General features: G+C 42.6%; 1 protein-coding gene and 1 pseudogene across 5 annotated transcripts in view; one reads left to right on the top strand and one right to left on the bottom strand.

Moving 5' to 3' along the window:
* CLPB (caseinolytic mitochondrial matrix peptidase chaperone subunit B) overlaps positions 1-19,161 on the bottom strand; it is a 142,049-nt gene that overhangs the window by 89,085 nt on the left and 33,803 nt on the right. For all 5 annotated transcript variants that reach the window (XM_025459142.3, XM_025459140.3, XM_035703750.2 and 2 more), the window contains exon 4: positions 1,893-1,996. In XM_025459142.3, the coding sequence (XP_025314927.1) occupies positions 1,893-1,996 (104 nt within the window). The remainder of the gene's footprint in view (positions 1-1,892; positions 1,997-19,161) is intronic.
* On the top strand, positions 8,847-12,678 carry LOC112667304 (60S ribosomal protein L35a-like; annotated as a pseudogene).

The following is a 19,161-nucleotide window of genomic DNA, read 5'->3' as shown; positions in this document are numbered from 1 at the left end:
GCTTTTTCCAGAAAAAGTTTGCTGACTACTGATCCAGAATGTTAAATATGAGCATCAATCTGGAGAGAACAAAGATATAAAACTTGAATGCAGGGGGTTGGGACTGGTACAACAGCAAAGATTGGCCTACAAAACTACACAGCAGAGATTCTGTGAAATCAAAAATAATGACTAAGCCCTACTGGGGGATCCTGAGAGCAAGTGACAAGGCACTCAAATAATCCCCTCCCTTCCACCTGACTCTGCCCCCTCAGCAAACACTCCTCTTTGCTTTTTGGTGAGAGCACCTGGACAGAAGACAGAGGCAGTAATGCTGTGTTTGAGTGGCAAGGACAGCCCACAAGATGAGTTTCCACATAACAGGCAGCAAATATAGAGCAAATTTGGTACTGTTGAAATTCTCCTCTGAAACATAAAGTGAACATAATTTCTCCAGCTCAGTGGGGAATCCAAGGAGGTGTAGGTCATGGCCTGCACATGGAACTGTCAGCTGAGGAGGAGAGGAAAGACATATGGGCAGACGAGAGTTCAAATAACCATATAAAAGGCCAAGATTTAGAGAACATTCAAAAGAGCAGCTGAGGGCAAGTTGCAATTATTGCCAAGGACAGGAAAGGCTGTGTGGAGGATCTAGCCACAGCAGTGGAGCATGACAGAAGGAGCAGGTGTAGAGAGGTAGAGAGGCAGGGGGAGGGCAACACCACACTTCACCTGGGCAGCAATGTTCTGATGCTCTTGACATTGCTCTCATGCTGCTGATCTGAGAAACCTCAATGGGATAGCAGTGACACCTCTGCTCTGGGCTACCACAGCTATGTTAGTCTGGTAGCCTAACTGACAGCTCTAAGGACTGAGCACACTGCTCACCTCATTGGACCTCCCTCCAGTCAATGTTCTGACCCTCAGGCAGTCTGCATGGTGGTCTGTCCTCCTGGCATCATTGCCAACCCTAAAGCAGTACTTCTCAGCTGCCTTGTGGGTGGAAACAGGGGTAACTCAGCCTCTCTGAGTGACACAGGATAATGGACAGGTGGGGGGGGGAGCACTGTGAACAAGCAAAAGCTCAAAAGTGAAATAAATATTCATTGCTGTTTGTAGCCAAAGCAACCTATCCTCTTCTAGACCTTACTTCTGAAGAACCACTCACCAGAAATAACAAAGACTGACTTGCCTAACTACCCTCCAACAGACATGTGACCAAACCCTGATATAGGTGCACACACCTCTTTTTATGAAGTCCAAACAACCCACATAAACACCCTCGGGAAGCACTGATGACCACACCATTTTATCAGCACAGACATAAAGGCACAGAGAAGTCCATTATCCATCCTGGGTCATAATGGTAAATTGAGGGGCCAGTTCCAGAGACAGGATTACATTTTGCATATAGAAGGGGTGGGGGGAACAGTATTCAGAGTAGTAGTGAGGGACTTCGGAGGCAGAGGAAACCAACCAGTGAGGCTGCTTTCTAGTTCTGGGAGAGGGATGGGACAGGGTAAGTCTGCAGGAAGTAGAAGAGGAACAAAGCCACATTCCATGCAGTTGCCTTAATTATTTTATGGAAACCTGCTCCATGATCCACTCAGCTGAGGCTCTATGGCCTGAGGCAATTTCAGGGGAACACCAAGTGATAGGTATCCCCCACTCTCTACTCTGGTCATGAAGTCAGGCCTCGATCTTATTCTCTAAGACTTTTGGAGGGACATAAATTACAGAGCCAAAGGGACTGTGAAGGGCATCTATTACAAGCCTTCTGGGTTATCCATGAGTTCCCAGAGGATAAGGAACTTGCAGGCTCTCTGAGTTACTGGTAGAGCTGGCACAGAGCAAGGCTGCCTGGAAACCGAAGGGAGGAGAGTGCTCAGAACAGCAGGGGAGTCGATGCTTACCTTCCAAAGAATGGATTCCCTGCTCCTTCGCAGTCTTATAAACACTGCTGAAATCATCCCCAAGGTTTGGGTCAGCACCAGCAGCAAGCAGGATCCGTACTACGCTAGAAGAAATCAGAAAGACAAAAGTGTCAAAAGTTGGGAGGGCCTAGGAAGTAGAAACTCAGATTCTGGAGCATGTTTGGGGATTGGAAATGCTTCTGCTCATGTGAGTTGTATAGGGGAAAGAACATAAGCTCTGTCAGTGTAGAAGACAAGGAAAGCTCTGAAACTCACTAGTTGAGAGGCTCTGGTCAAGTTATTTAACACCTCTCTAAGGCTAAGTTTCCACATACAAAATACAAAGTATTTATTCAACAATTATTTATCAAATGCTTACTGTGTTGTAGTCACTGTTCTAGGTGCTAGGATCTGCGTCCTCATGGAGCTTACAGTCTTCTGGCAAGGACAGCAATTCAGCATAAATTATAGCAAATTATAGTGGTAAAGGTCATGATGAAATAAGTACCATATACAGTGAGAAACCAAGGGAGGGGTTCAAGAAAGGCCTCCCACATGACGTGGTATTTAAGGAATTTAAGACTTGAAGGCTACATTGCCAGACCTGGAATGGTGAGGTGGGAGGACTCAATGAGTTCACAAATCCTAGAGGCTTTACCTGAAGAAAGCAGAGTTGGAACAGAGACTGTAAGGGGAAAAACTGTGGGAGAGGAGCTAGGCCACTGAAAGGCTTAAAGAGGAAGTGACTTGACAACATATGCTTTTCCTCCCCACTTCAAAATATACAGACCTAGAGAAATGTGTATCATATTGAAATATTAAATTAAACAATGAAAATCTTCCTTTACATCTCTCTCCTTAATCTAAATTCCAAGAGTACTATGTGAAAATGGATCAGAGGGCGTAGGACTAGAGGCAGGAGCCACTACAGATTTGTTGTGAGGTTAAATTAGGTAAATTTGTAAAGCACCGAACATAGTGTGCTTGACCCAGGAAGTGCTCCATATATACGTTCACTTCTCTTTTATTATGGCATGCTTTCCCTTTTTCCTTAAAAAAAAAAAAAAAGCTCTGTTCACTATTAACAAATTCAGAAACTATAAATAATTAAAAAGAAGAAAATATTTTTAGGATATATGTCATCCTTCCAGTTTTTTCAATGTATGTATATTTTTATTTACCAAAATAAGATCATACATAAATTCTCTCTAAACACACACACACACACACACATTTCCACTTTTTTTTTTTAAAGCTTTTATTTATTTGAAAGAGAGAGCTAATGCATACGACCACAAGCATGCGAGTGGGGAGAGGAGCAAAGGGTGAGGGAGAAGGAAAGTGAGAGAATCTCAAGCAGACTCCAAACTGAGAGTGATGTGGGGCTGGATCTCATGACCCTGAGGATTATGACCTGAGCCAAAACCAAGAGTCAGATGCTTAACCGACTGAGCTACTCAGGAGCCCCAAAATTTCCATGTTTTTTTTTTTTAAGATTTTATCCATTTATTCATAGAGATAGAGATAGATAGATAGAGAGAGAGAGAGAGAGATTGGGGGGCAGAGACACAGGCAGAGGGAGAAGCAGGCTCCATGCAGGGAGCCTGATGTGGGACTCGATTCCAGGTCTCCAGGATCACGCCCTGGGCTGAAGGCAGTGCTAAACCGCTGAGCCACCCAGGCTGCCCTAATTTCCACGTTTTAAATATTTGTCTACCACATCATTTTTAATGGCTATACAGTATTCTACCACTGTATGCTTTATTTAACCAATATCCTATTGTAAAACATTAGATTATTTTAAATAGTTCAATAACACATGTCTGATTATTTCCTTTGGCTAAATTTCTAGGAGATGAAGTTCTAGGTCAAAAGTATAAGCCTTTTTTTTTTTTTTTTTTGAGATTTTTATTTATTTTTATTTTGAGACAGAGAGACAAGTAGTGGGGAGGAGCAGAAGTAGAGGGAGAAGCAGACTCCCAGCTGAGCAGGAAGCCAGATGAGGGGCTTGATCCCAAGATCATGACCTGAGCTGACGGCAGACACTAAACCGACTAAGCCATCCAGGTGTCCCAAAGTGTAAGCTTTTTAAAATGTTTTATTTTTCAAGATTTTATTTATTCACAAGAGACACACAGAGAGAGGCAGAGACACAGGCAGAGACACAGGCAGAGGGAGAAGCAGGCTCCATGCAGGGAGCCCGATGTGGGACTTGATCCCGGGACTCCAAGATCACGTCCTGGGCCAAAGGCAGGTGCTAAACCGCTGCGCCACCCAGGGATACCCTAAAAGTTTTAATAAATATTATCAAACTGAATTCCAGAAAGATTGTACCTTTTTTTTGTTTTGTTTTTTACTAGCAAAGAAAGAAGGATGAGAGTAATTGTTATCTCTTTCTTTCACCAAAATAGGGTGTTTATTATTTTTTTTAATCATATGTCAGTCTGGTAAACAGAAATGGAATCACACTGCCGTTTTTGACTTGCGTTTCTTGGAATGCTAATAAGGCTGAACTTAAAAATATATATGTTTAGTAGTCAGTAGGGTTTCTTTTTTCATAAATGATAGTTGACTATCTTTATTTTCATAAATAATGTTTTGACCATTTTTCTCTTATTATGTTAATATTTTGCTTACTGGCCTTCAGAAGTGTTAATGCTTTTGAAGGCGTAATGGTAAGCATTTCAAAAATTACTCTATCGTAACTATTAAAAAGTCAAACTATAGTTTTAAAATGTTTTTCTCTTCTTTGTTAGTTTTTCAAAATCTAAAATCAGCAGTGTTGATGGTTTTCCCTGTACCAACTGGCTGGAATTTCATTATCTTCCAATAGGCATAGAACCTGGCTCAATTATTTGCTGAATGGAGGATGAATTTTACATGTACACAGACACACAGTCCTCACTGGTAAGTCAAAGAACCAGAATCCATCTCCCACGTAGCTGAGGTTCTCCTACAACTGATCTAACAGGGTCAGGTTGAGTCTCAGGTGTCTATTCACCTTACCTAAAAAGATCTTAAGAAATACCCTTCACAGGTAATCTATCCAGGATATGGTTATAATCCTAAAGAGAAATTAGAAGGATTTCTAAGCAGCTAAAATCCATATCTAAAAAAAATAATAAAATAAAATAAAATAAAATCCATATCTAAAACTCAGATATTGAATTCACAGCAGAGTCTGTCAGGTTCTCACCTGGAGATGTATGTGCTCTTAGTTTACACATGATTGGGATAAGACTGGCATCAGTCTTCCTGTTTCCTGGTAGACTAAAAGCCAAGGGGGTACAAAAAGGTTATTATAGATAGGCAAACCAACTGAAAGTAGTGAGAAAAAATATCTGCAAGAGAGGTAATATGGTATAGAGGTTAAGAACACTGGCTTTAAAATCTGGGACAATCTGAGCATCAACATGAATAATGACAGTAATGGATTATAACCTACTGAGTGAAAAAGATTCTATAATTCCATATTGAAAATAAGTAAGTAAATGGCATGAAAGGAAAGCTCTTCCTTACTGTAGAATGACAACTAATAAATGTAGAAGGAACAATGAAATTAGAACATCATTTTGCAATCTCATAATTATCGCGGATAATAACATTTGGCTCATATGGCTGTGTTAATGCATGAAAAGTGCTTAGAACGCCATCTGACACATAATAAGTGCTCAACAAATGCTGGTTATTATTATTACTATGTTCCTGACCCTATGGTTAGTCTGTGGGGAAGTCAAGAGAAATGAGAATCAAGACACTGAAACTGAGAAAACAGCATGATATCTTATAACAGGCACAGAGAGATCTGGATTCAAATCAAAACTCTATCATTTACTGTCTGTGATCCTGGACAAATTACTATACATCTGACACCTATTCCCTTACCAGAATAATGGAGATAATAATGCCCCCCTCACAGGTTTTAAGTATGTAAAACTCAGTAGTGCATGGCACGTAGAAGGAGCTCCACAAATATGAGCTCTCTTCTCTTTGTCCGTATAATGTTCATGAATATGAATCTGGACTGAAGTAGGCACCAGATATATACCTGACTGCCCCTCTCCCCAGAACTCACACTGGCACAGCTCTGTTAAGGCAGCACAGCTATATTCTGCACAAGGTGGCTTGTTTTAAAATCCAAATGAGAAAGGTTTGTAGATCTAAACTCAAAGGGACATAATTTGGTTAATCCTCAACTGCTGTATCCAATCACTATTCAATCACAACCCCTCCCGTGGCAGGCTGTCCCTCCAGGCAGCTACTGTCACTAACTGTGCTACCTGGGCCTCTCCAGGTTCATGAGTATTGATTCCATCTGTCCAATTTGCAGGCTGCAAGACGTGTCCAAGCAACCAAGTATGCTGCCCTTGGCCCTGGAGGGCAGACAGTGGTCTGGTAGGATGGAGAGAAGACAGTGACGAGGCTCGGCCCTCGGACTGCTAACCCAATCAAAGGGAATGGGCAATTCACTTCACAAACTTGGGAGACCAAAGAGGGTAAGCAACCAAGCTAGTGACTCATTCTGTAACCTCAGACAAGATTTCCTTCACTTTTAATAAAACTCAAAGGCAGCAGCCCCACTGAGGGGGTATAGCTAGGACTAAAGGAACTATGGCTGCTTAGTGGCCAAGAGTGGCACCAAACACCTTGCCAGATGGCTAGGAGGCTTTCTGTCCAACAGCCATTATTTACAATGCATCTAATCCAGACCTTCATGGGGATCAGGCCCTTCTTGGAGAAGCCAGCCCAGATCAGGCTAGAGGGCTTACATGACTATGCTTAGCTTTGGTGATCAAAGCTAGCTTCGATGACCAAAAGAACTTCCTGGACCTGTGGGCTACAGCATGGCAAAAATAGGGTAGGAGACTAGTCAGGTTAGACAAAGCTAAAGCAAAGCTGGTAAGAACAGGCTTAGCAGTTGGCCATGTCCAACAAGTATTAAGAAGTTCAGAGTCAATTGGGACACTTAGGTGGCTCAGTGGTTGAGTGTTTGCCTTTGGCTCAGGGCATGATCCTGGAGTCCCAGGATCGAGTCCCATATTGGGCTTCCCGCATGGAGCCTGCTTCTCCCTCTGCCTGTGTCTCTGCCTCTCTCTGTCTCTAATGAATAAATAAATAAAATCTTAAAAAAAAAAAAAGTTTAGAGTCAAAACAGAACCGAGGGCCAGAGGCTAGGTAAAGCACAGATATGAGACAGAGTCAAAAGCCAGGTCAAATGTTAAGGACTAGAGGCTAAAGAAGAACACTAGGTCACAAACCAAGTAGGTATGCAGAAACCAAGGAATATACAGGTATCAGAGATCAAGGAAAGGAAAAAGCAGAAACCAGGAGCAGCAGTGAGACTTTGGAAATGAAGTAATTTCTGTCTCTTTGATGCTTTTTACTGAAGCAGAAATAAATCCCCAGGTTCAGAACTGTATTTGGAAGAAGGTGACTTACATAGGGAGATGGTAAGTTGGATCGCCCATCTGGCTAACAAGGGGAGTACAAGGTCAGGTGTAAAAAGAGAATCTGATGGCACAAAGGGAAATAGACACTGCTATTTGAGGTGATCTACCAAAAGATAAATGCAGCCTCCCCTTGTTCTGATGCTGGCATGCTGGTTGTCACCATTTTGTAGGTTTGGGGTTAGGTATTACTGCCTTAAATTTGGGTAGCTGGTACCAAACAGGCTATAGTGTATGGGCTAGGCCTTCATGGTCTTAACAGCTAGATTACAGGGGGCAGAGTATATCATTCCATGCACTTATGTTTTCTACCACAAGGAACATTTCTCCTCAGAGGATCTACGCTGACTATTCCACAGATTCTCCCTGGGCAAAGACTTAAGAGTATCAGCAATTCTCTGAGCCAGCTCAGGATTTGGTCTCTGGTGGCCTGTGGAAAGAAAACCAGTGCCACTATTAGCCTCAAAGACTAGAGATAATCTCCAGACTCTATTTCCCTAATTTGGAGATTCACAGGATGTGTACAGCCCAGGAGGATTGGGGGGTCTGTCTTTTAACGATTTGGCTCTAGCAGCAGTATGTGCCTTCCTGAGCGTGCATCAGAATCTGTTCTGTTCTTCTCTCCACCCACGTGAGCTGACTCACCAAAAAGACTGGGCCTTGTGAATACTATAGGTGAAGGTTGTACGGGTGAGCTCCCATCCTAGGCTGAGAACCAGTTCTCAGTTCTGCCTTGTTTCTACTGCGTGCTAGTATAAATACCTATTTTCTCATGGGTACAGAGTGTGGCTAAATAGGAGGAAGACAGTCGTCTAATAAGAGCTAACATTTGTGTATACTTCCTCCATGCCACATGTTTTCAACACTTCATATTTATTAACACATTTGATCTTTACAACAACCCTATGAGGCAGGTTATGATTAAGAAAACTGAGGCACTGAGGAGTTAAGTAGCTTGCCTAAGGTTATCACTAGCTGTAAGGAGTTCAAACCAGGGCAGTGTGGCTACAAAGTCCATGTCCTTAGCCCTCTGCTATACTGCCCCTCACTTACTTATACTGACTCCCAGACAGCTAACAAACCTTGGGAGCACTTTGCCTCAAGTCAGGTTTTAGCAGCAAAGCTGGGATCAGAAAGCTCAACAGAAAAATGGGACAAGGATATGCAGTCAATTCACAGATGAAGAAACAAACAAAAAAGATTTAAGTAAATGAAGAGATCTTCAAGCTCCTCTGTTATTAGAGAAATGTGAATTAAAACAATGAGATATCCCTTTAAATTCAACATATTGACAAAAGTTAGAAAGCTGAAAAATGCCAAATGTTGGAGCGAGCATGGGGTTCTGGGACCATTCATGCACTGTGAGGACAGTCTGTGCAGCCATTCTAGAAGCCAATCTTGTAATATACTTTATCAAATTAAAGTACCTTACCCTATGACCCAGCACTTCTGAATATATACATCCCAGAGCAATTCTTACAGAGATCCATAAAGTGCAACATGGAAGATGTTCATCCCAGCATTCTGTGACAGTGGGAAGTTGCAGGCAATCAAGCGTCTGCCACTGGAGAACAGGTAAGTTAAATGTGGAAGGGACACGCTATGAAATATGATACAGCAGTTAGAAGCAACAGGCTGGATAGACATGCAATAACACTGACATGATTTTTTAAAAGGGCTGATTGATTCCCTAGCCCCTTCTATTAATCATTAACTGAACTTGACCATGTGTTCTAAAAGTTCATTCCTTCAGGAAGACTTTCAATTGCAGAACTTCTAATTCTTATGACAATCTAGTGGGTCTTATGGACTGAAGGATTAAGGACCCAAGTGAAAACAATGAAGTTTCTGAAGTACACCAAAGGCCATCAAATATGCCATTCCTTCTGCTGGGAGTGTCCTCCTCTACTTCAATTGGTTAGTGCTCATCACGTTCAGGGCTCTTCAGTGACAAGGTCACCAACTCACCTTAGTCTTCTCTGACCCCCAGCCTGGGTCCATGCCCTTCCTATTTACCTACCCAGAATGTAGTACTCACCCGCATGGGTAGGTGACCCTTATCATAGTGTACCATGATCACCTATTTACTTTTATTTGCCTTTCCTGCTAAACCATGAGGCAAGGGCCATCTCTTGACTTTCATTCCCAGCTCCTGGGTCTAAGTGGTCAGTAGATGCTTTCTGAATGAGTGCATAAATAAATGAAGGATGAATAAATAAAATTATTTTATTTGGTGGGAAGTGGAGGACAATGGTAGATGCAACAGTCTCAGGCCTGCCCAGACAACTCCCACTTGAGGGTGCAAACTAGGCTGCAGGAGATTCAGCTGTGGAAAACTTTTACCTTCAAACTCTCCTGAGCACTAGGCCTTTCCTGCCTTCCACCAGGCAGTTCCCAGACAAAGCTGAGGAAATGAATAGGAGGGTGGTCCTGAAATGGCAGCTCCTGGGACTCATGGAACTCCCTTTGGAGCCACGGCCCCCTTGGGGTGCATTTTAATTTGCTGATCAGGCTGTAATTAGATTAGAGGTGGGAGCACACGTAGGAAGGTTGGCTCACACTGACCTTGATGAGCTCCTGCTTTCAGGACAGTGGGGTGTCACAATGCACAGGAGGCCAGTTACATCGATCGACGTTAAGGCTTTCTGCTCTTAGTGGCCGGAGGGGCTTGGGGTTGTCACATTGTTTAGGAAAAAGCGAGGAAACCTGTGGTGTGGGCCGAGGCCTATGCTGGGCCAGGCGCATGTCAAAGACGGCTGGCGAGCAGCTGGAGTTGGTGAAGCAAGAAGGGCAGTGATCCCAGCTCCAGGTCGTCCCCACACAATGTTGAGCTTCAGGAGAAGCTCCTCCAACTCCTCCTCCCCTCTACCCCCCACATCCAAAGCCTAGGGTCACTGTGATGAGTGTCACGGGTCCCAAGGAGAAGACAAAGAGTTGACCTATTCTCAACCCAGCGCACACCTCGATGAAGGGAGGAAGCAAAGAGGTCACAGTTCAGGAGGTTTGCTGGAAAGTCAAATGAGCTGTGGCTCATTCAGTCTACTGGCTGGTCTCTGGGCTGGTCAGGAAAGCAGGGTGGCCTGACCAAAGGCACCGGCATGTATTAAATCTAAAGGTTCTGTGGCATGGGGGCATGAACCAGGAATGGAGAGGGTGGAGAGGGCAGTTTTTTTTTTTTTAAAGCCAGCTTCCTTAGGAAATAAAGGACTGTCAGGAGGCAAAGTAGAAATGTGCCACAGTTTTCTCAAAAGAGGATAATAATCATTTGTTTACTTCCCTCAAAAGGTAGATATACTAATCACAATATAGTAGCCACAGTGTGCGAAGCACTGTACATTCACTATTTCAAATCCATATACCACTTGCAATGAGGTACTAGTCCCATTTTATAAATGAATAAACTGAGGCTCAGCAAGGTAACATGAGTTGCCCAAGCATACACATTAATTAAGCACTGGAACCAAGATTCAAATCCAGGTCTGTGTGGAGCCAAACCTGGGACATATATCCCTAAACCACACTGGTCCTTACTTATCCAACCATCATCTATTAGTCTGCCTTACTATCCCATAATTCCTGAACCTCTACTATGTACCAGGGATAGTGACATTCTCAGATGGTAAAGTAAGTTAGATCATAAAGCTAGCTGGGTTAAGACGGAGTCTCATTCAGATGGACAAGGGTCAAAATCAATGGTGGACCTAGACAATGTGAGATCATTTGGGGCAAGGCTCAAGGACGACATGGCACATTAAGGAGAGGGCCAATGGAAACAAGGTCACCCATCACAGGGTTTCCCAGGTGATCTCGATTTCACATCCTCAGCTTAGTTCTAAATATAATCCATATCTTTCGTGTCTTTCAATCTGTGCTCAATAAGACATGGTTGCTGAACCTATAAGCCAATGTGGTCAAGTCCTGGTTGTTAGGGATTTCACTACAGTATGGGCCTCGACTAGGTTCTCTCTAGGCAAATGATCTATCAAAGCATGCTGGGGCTGCTATATTTCCTAAACTCTGGATGAAAATAACAAGAAAACAAAAAATACTAATAACACCAGCAGATACCTATCAAGTACTTAATTATGCACTAGGCATCATACTGAACAATTTTATGTGCATTTTAATATTCATAACCACCCTATGCTGAGGTAGGTGCTGTTATTCACATTTTGCAAATGAGGAAACAGAGCTAGTAAGAGGTAAAGGAAGGTTTTAAACTCAGGCAGTCTCCTTCCAGAGCCCTTGTTCCTCACCACTAAGTCACACACAATTAGAATATGTACTTCCCAAAGCAGAGGCTGTGCCTGACCAGGTATCTGTTCCTCACTCATAAGACCCAGTAAATATTTGTTAAATCAGTTTACTTCTGGGGCCTTAAACTGCACGTGCTGATGCACACACTGAGTTTGTAGTCAGCTCTTGGGCTTTATTTGCTACTATTGCTAAGTTACGTCTTCCTCACTCTTGATTTTACAGTTGGCTTTTGTTTTTAATTATATACTTAAACTCATTCCTATTAATGTTTATCACCACAGATTTAACCATTGTCCTAGCCCACTGGGTTCTTTTTTCAATATCTCTGATTCTTTTACCCAACATATTCCCTCTCTCTTTAAAATTCATTTAATCTGCCAGTTGGGTTGGCATTTATCCATGATCTCAATGGAATCAGTGATGTAATGACTGAATAGGACAGGGCCCCGTGGCTCACCACTAGAGTTTGCTTTCCAGTCTCTAATCATATATACACAACATATGAAACAGGTCATTCACCATTTGAACTATTCTCCACAACATACTTTAGTCATGTGGGTATAATGAGATACAGACAAATACCCTACTGAAACCCAGATAACCTACTATGTTGCCGTATATTACCGTATACTCCTGATCCACTAGCCTGCAGCTCTATTTAAATTAGCAGCTCACTTCTTTCCACCACCTTGGAGCCTATGAGGCCTGCTGGGAAAAGGACTCCTGAAACAACAAATACGTCTGAAAGGCTGTGGTCTAAGGCCATTTTTGCTGACTATAAGTGAGGTCTCCGGAACCAGAGGGAGCGCACAGCTCTTCTTAAGATTGAAAGGGTTTATGCTTGAGATGAAACTGAATTCTATTTAGGTAAGGGATGTGCTTAGGTGGACAAAGCAAAGAACAACACAGTGACTCCTGGTGGCACACTGAACCAAACCTGAGCAATCTAGGGAAAAGTAACTCGTGTTCATGGAACTAGTGGCATGGTTCATGTCAAATTCTGAAGCAATCTTCCTGCTAAAGCCTTTGGCCACAGAATTCATGTGATGCTGTACCCCTTAAACTTACTGAGAAATAAATAAAGGTGTAGATTTGTTCTCTTATAAAAATAAATAAAAAATAAGCAAGCAAGAAGCTTATGGCACAATGTGGATCTGATGTCTTTAAAAGAGGTGTGGGAGTGAACCATATCACAGTCCCTAGAAGTGGAACATCCTTCCCCAGGCAGCTGAATTGGATGAACACTGGATGCTCTCCTGGTCCCAAATGATACTCTCCATGAGAACCCTGAACACAGAACCCCAGGACTCGATATAGTGCTGGAGAAGGGGAGTTACCCTGAGATTGTTATGTTAGGCAAATGAGCTGGCATTGCTTTCCAGGGAGCACTGTCTTGGGTTTCCTGAGGTCAAGGCATGCATCTGCCAAACTAGAATCGGTGCATGCTGGAATTGGAATATCATTACTATGAAACAGGATTATCTTGAGCAACGATTCCAAATGGGATTAGAAATGACTGTTACTCAGACATAATCGGCCACAGCAGCAGTGGGAGAAACAGCAAACCCGGCACACTTTTCTGGGGGCATGATGCTGGCATTCTGGGCACCTGGCCAGCATCCTCACCCACCCTTCCTTGCTGGGAAATACTGCACACTGTCCAGCATCAGGCAGGTGGCCACCCGGGACAAGAGCCAGTCCCACATAAAAATGCCCTGCTCTGGGGTCTCATGTTCTAAGCCCAGCTTCTTAGATGAAAAGGAATGGAAAAAGAAACTCCAAAGGCTTTCTGCTTCTGAGCTACCTAAAGGTGCTGGTATGAGACAAGTAATAACCCACATTCAAAATAGGCTTGCCTGCAGACTATTAACTAATTTTCTCCTGGAGTGACCCACAATCAGCAGTAATAATAACAACTAAGGCATTACCACCACTAACTAAAGTAGTCAACCCTTATTGAGTGCTTACTATATGGCAGGCATTGTTCTAAACACTACAATATTTACATAGTTAAACCTCAAAACAGCCTTCTGGGGTGGATCTGCTTATTATTCCCATTTTATGGTTAAAGAAACAATCACAGAGAAGTGAAAGAATCTGCCAAAGTAAATAACTGGTAAGAGGGAGAACTTGGGAGTTGAACCCAGGTAATCGTGGCTCTAGAGCTACAGAGGTACTGACACTAGACTATCACAGACTGAGAGGATCGTGGCCCCTGTTGGCTAGGCCTTTCCTTCGCATTCTCTGGTCCTGAGACTCTGCCAGCACCTCCAACTAGATCTGGCACATTCCTACTTTCTCACCTTTGTGAACTTATGCTCACACCAGTCCTTTGGTAGTAATGATATTCCAGAAGTGCTGTCCCTCTATTCTCCACCTCTACCCATCAAATTCCTGTCCATCTTTCAAGGCCCACCTTGTGCAAAAGGCCTCCTTTCATGATCTCACCTCTACATGGCATGATCTCTGCCTGGCACTTTAGCTGATGTTCTCTAGGACACTGACCATATTCTGCTTCATTGCACAATTAAAAAAAAAAAAAAGTGAGATTTGCTTATCCCTTTACTGATTGTCAGTTTTTTTAGGATTTCTTTTTTTTTCTTCTTAGTAATCTCTATACCCAACGTGGGGCTCAAACTTACAACCAAAGATCAAGAGTTGCATGCTCTCCCAACTGAGCCAGCCAGGCACCCCCTGTCAGCTTTCTGAAACAAGGAGAGTGGTTTGTCTGGTTTTAGACTTCTCATAATCATGCAGCATATCTTGACCCCAGTGGGTCATCAAGAAACCCTGACTAAGCTGACTTGACTCTGGTCCTGGCACCTCTTAGTCCATCCCATCCATGGCCCTGCTCCCACCCCTTCCCTCCATAGGCAGTATATCTAGTAGGAAGAATGAAAATTTCTGATTCAAAGAGAATTGGCTTCAAATCCTGGCTCCCTCTTTCACTTGTTAAGACAACCATGGGCATCTCTGAGCTTCATTTCCTCATCTGCAAAATAGGGATAATGATCTTTCCCTGTTGAAATTGCAGTGAGGATTAGCGCCAACACAGGAAGTGCCTGACGTGGGCCTGGCACACAGAAGGCACTCAATCACAACCATAGCCATGATCACCACTACATCAGAAGACCAGCCAGCACAAAGCCCAGCCTTCTTGGGCCAAAGGAAGCACCCCTCTGTAACAAGCAGCCAGGCCAAGAACAAGCTAGGGACCCTGGGAAGAGGCTGTAGGCCTCTAAAGCAGGACAGAATCTCTACGTCGTCAGGACTCCTAAGGACCTGCACTGAAGCACAGGTGCAGAGGTGCTCTACCTTCTCTGCCTCTGGCCAGCCAGCAAAGAATGAAGCCTCCTAGGAAAGCTCCCCCTGGTCCAGCTGCAAGAACAGCATCACTGTATAAGAACACCTATGCAGCTGCTGACCCCACCAAGAAAGGTCTGCACAACCTCTTCAGCAGGACAGAAATCTGGTTTGGGCTGCTCGTTTATTAAAGACAGGGTTTAATGCCCACCACCCACCCCCTTAGTAAGGTGCAGGAAAAATAAGCAAATGCTAAAAATAAATGACTGCTATGAGAGGAAATTAAATGGTCTTCAGCCAAGGATGGCGGCATTTTAAAATTAACAAAGCCCAGGTACCACATCCAGGAAGGCCTTGGCAAATGCGTGTTAGCCACTCATTAGATCAGCTCCTCAGGGACCACAGCCAAGCAGGGAAGGCAGTGCCGGGAAGCAGTCCTTCCGATGCTGATGAAATGTACTCTGGGAGAAAAGGCAGAGGAGGGAGGGAGACTCTTGTGGGGAATTTCAAACAGTTTTGCTGGAGCTCTGCCTCACAGCCTCACCTTCTCTGAGGTAGGGGCTTTCAAAGCAACCAGCAAGCCCAAGTGGATTCAAATCTGAATCTTCCCCCACCACCCTATTCTTTCAGGCTCTTTGGTTTCTGAAGTACTACAGTGGCCACACTATTTAAGAGGTCTCTCTGCATGGTGGTCTAGGGACAAGGAGTCTGAGGATGATGTGGGATGAGAGGCAACCTCCCAGTCCTGTACCCTGCACTTTTTCCTTATTATTAAGAATAACAGGATATGCTGTGAATTTATATAAGCTCATTGTACATCACTTGTAAGTGAATTTATCATTATTCATTAGTAATTATATTTCATGACATTACAAATCATGAGAATTCACAAACCTTTATTCTCTACTAACAATTAGAGTATAGAGTACTCTAATGTGAAATACCATCAACAATAGGAAATCTAAACATTCCAGGTTACCATGAACTATATGAATTCATTTTTACACTTCAAACGTGAATTCTTAGTTTGCCACTGGTCGCAATTAATAATGAAAATTAGACAGGGATGATGGCTTTTTAAACAGTTTTTTTTTAAAAACAGTTTTTTTTTTTAAGTCAACTTACTGAAGTATCATTTACTCATAGTAAAATGCATCCTTTTAAGATATAGAATTTGATGAGTTTTCATTGTATAATCACCACCACAATCAAGATTTAGACTATCTCCATCATCCCAAAAGTTCCTTTGGGCCCTTCCTTCTACTCCTAAACCCTAGCAGTCACTAACCTGGCTTCTGTCCCCACAGCATTGCCTTTCCCAGACTGTCATATAAATGGAGTTATACCATAGGTAGTTTTTTGTGTCTGGCTTAGGTTAGCATGAGGCTTTTAAGATTTGTCCCTGCTGGGGCATCTAGGTGGCTCAGTCAGTTAAAGCATCTGACTCTTAATTTTGGCTCAGGTCAAGATCTCAGGGTTGTGAGATCAAACCCTGCATAGGGCTCTGCACTGAGCATGGAGCTTGCTTAAGATTCTCTCTCTCTCCCCCAGTCATGTGCATGCAACTTTCTCTTTCTAAAAAAATAATAATCGTAATAGTAATTTGTCCTGGTTGTTGCATGTGTAAATAGTTTTTTTTTTTTTTTAATTGCTGAGTAGTGGTCCACTGTAAGGACGTACCATAATTTGTCCATTTACCAGTTGATGGACATTTGGGTGATTTCCAATGTTTGGCAATTATGAACAAAGCTACTACAAATACCTGCATAGAGGTCTTTTTGAAGATGTATGTTGTTATGTCTCATGGACAAAGTTGGTACTGCTGGGTTGTGGGTAAATATATGTTACCTATATGTTTTACCTATATTCTCATATATAGAGAAACTACCAAAGTGTTTTCCAAAGTGGCCATTGCACAATACGTTCCCATCAGCAATGATGGCAATTGTTCTGCATCCTTGTCAGCACTTGGTATTGTCAGGTTTTCTAAATTTTAGCCATTCTAAATGACTAATGTTAAGTATCTTTTCATGTGCTTATTTGCCATCCACCTCTTCTCTGGTCAATGTCTGCTCAAATCTTTCCCCCATTTTTAAAAAATTTGGTTGTCTTTTTATTGCTGATTTATAAGAGTTCTTTATATCTTCTGGATAATATTCTTTTATCAGATGTGTGTGTTGACAGCTTCTTTTCTGAAGAATTAAAAATTATAAGGATCTAAATCATACCATTTTTCTGCCAAACCACCATCCCTTGCATATACACACTGATGGAGGAAACAGGACACAAATACCTCAGTGCCACTGGATGGAGAGTCAAGCAGTACTTGATACCTGCTAAAACTCATGACACTATTTTTACCTCCACTGTAAGAGCCCAACCAACATTAGACTCTAAGGAAAGCTACATCTGGAGAAATGGCTGTCCTATAAACAGCTTTTGGCCCCCCAGGCTCTGCACCTCCCAAAAGCCCTGTTCTGGTCCACCAGCCTCCTGGAATGGTCAACAGTCGTCACACTCCATTGCTGGCCATTGTCCACTGGGAAAGGTAGGAGGCTCCCAATCCATCCTTCAGTGAAAGAGCAAACAGTGGGGCCTGTGGCTGCTTGGACATCAAAGTTGAGCAAACAGGCCTGGCAGGCCCTGCCTCTCCGCCTACACATCCTGCAAATGCCATATGAAGGAGCTTCCCTGAGGGGGTCATGACTTTCAGCTTGTCATAGCACACATCAAAGTTTGCACCACACACGAACTGGGTACATGGGTTCGAATCAAGTCGCCTAAGAGCGGATACTCAGCCATTGTGTCCAGTTTTAATCCTGTGTTTTCCCAAGTAATTAAGCCTTCTTGCTTATGAACTTGTGACTAAGTAAAGCATCACTGAGAGGTTGTAACATCAAAGTGCCTTCCACCGTCTGTCCATTTTGGTAAAATTGGATTTCTTTCCCTTCTTTAAGAAAAACTAATTGAATTTAGCTGCAGGCTGGGTATATTTGCACGAGCTGGTGAAGGCTATGCTAAGTCACAGTGATCATCCTGAGACCCTATGGCTTAGCCTTTAGCTAGGCTGGGTCAAAGTGCAACACAGAATGAGGCACCCAGACTCAAGCTAAACAAGTGCCTGCAGCATGAGGCTTATAGAGGCCTCACTATGGAAAAGGGGTCAGCTCCCAGTGACTGTTCCTCAAGTCACTACTACACCCAAGCTGTTACTAGGGCTGGCAAAAGGATCATCCTAGTAGAATGTTGGTAAATCGTTGGCAGAACGGCTACTGAAGACAATGGCCATCACATTACTTGAGTCCTTGATGTCAGAAGTCCAAGTAAGCTTCTTAAGGTAAAGGCTGTGATGCTTATTATCTGAGTCAGCCCATAGCGTAGCACATTAGCACTAGATGTTTAGTTTAAAAAAATGTTTGCTGAAAAAAAAATGTTTGCTGGACATGTAAAATGATAACATAAAGGGTATCAGAACAAAGTTCTTCTTTCTTGAAGAACCAAGCTGTCTCTTTTTTTTTGTCTTGCTCATCAGTAAACTTCAATCTAAATTAATACTTAATTCCACTAATTACCTGATTTAGAGTATAGCATGGTCCCATTTACGTAAAATTACACACACACTGATCAATCCCTAGATAGAGGGAATTCAGTTGACTGCTACTTTCTTCTCTATATTATTTTTACAAAAACAATAAACCTATTTTCAGAAAAGAAAATCTCTGGTTCAATCCTGATACAATTATCTTTCCTTTTACCAATATGATTTCTGATCTTGATCCAGTTTTAACTCTCCTGTGTACATTTATATTTGTATTTTAATTTGAGTCACTGCAAACCCTTTTTGGAAATAAAAAGAGAGAATAAATTATAAATTAAGTTCCCATACATACTTTAAAAATTTTGTTCTATGGTACTGTATTTTTTATTAAAAATTAAATAAAATAGTACTGTCTTTACTATTCAAAATTAAGCTTAAAAATACATATATAAATAATAGTTCACAAGATGTTAATCTCCTTAAGGACAGAGACTATTATGATATATCCCTCAGGACACAGGCATGAAGCAGGCACTCACCAAAGGCAGTTGCAGGTGAAATGACTAGATACTCTCAGAACCTCTCTCTTGAGTTTGTCTAAAGGAGATAAAGATTCTCTGCTTTCAGCCTTGAATCAAGGGGTGCTACTCCTCTACCCCCCTTTCATCCAAGTCTATTTGAAAGGTGGTGGTATTTCAGGCCTGGCCAATATGATTCCAGAAGG

Source organism: Canis lupus, chromosome 21 (genome assembly GCF_003254725.2).
Source record: "Canis lupus dingo isolate Sandy chromosome 21, ASM325472v2, whole genome shotgun sequence".
In the NCBI taxonomy this organism is placed as follows: domain Eukaryota; kingdom Metazoa; phylum Chordata; class Mammalia; order Carnivora; family Canidae; genus Canis; species Canis lupus.
This window is presented reverse-complemented; position numbering and strand designations above follow the sequence as displayed.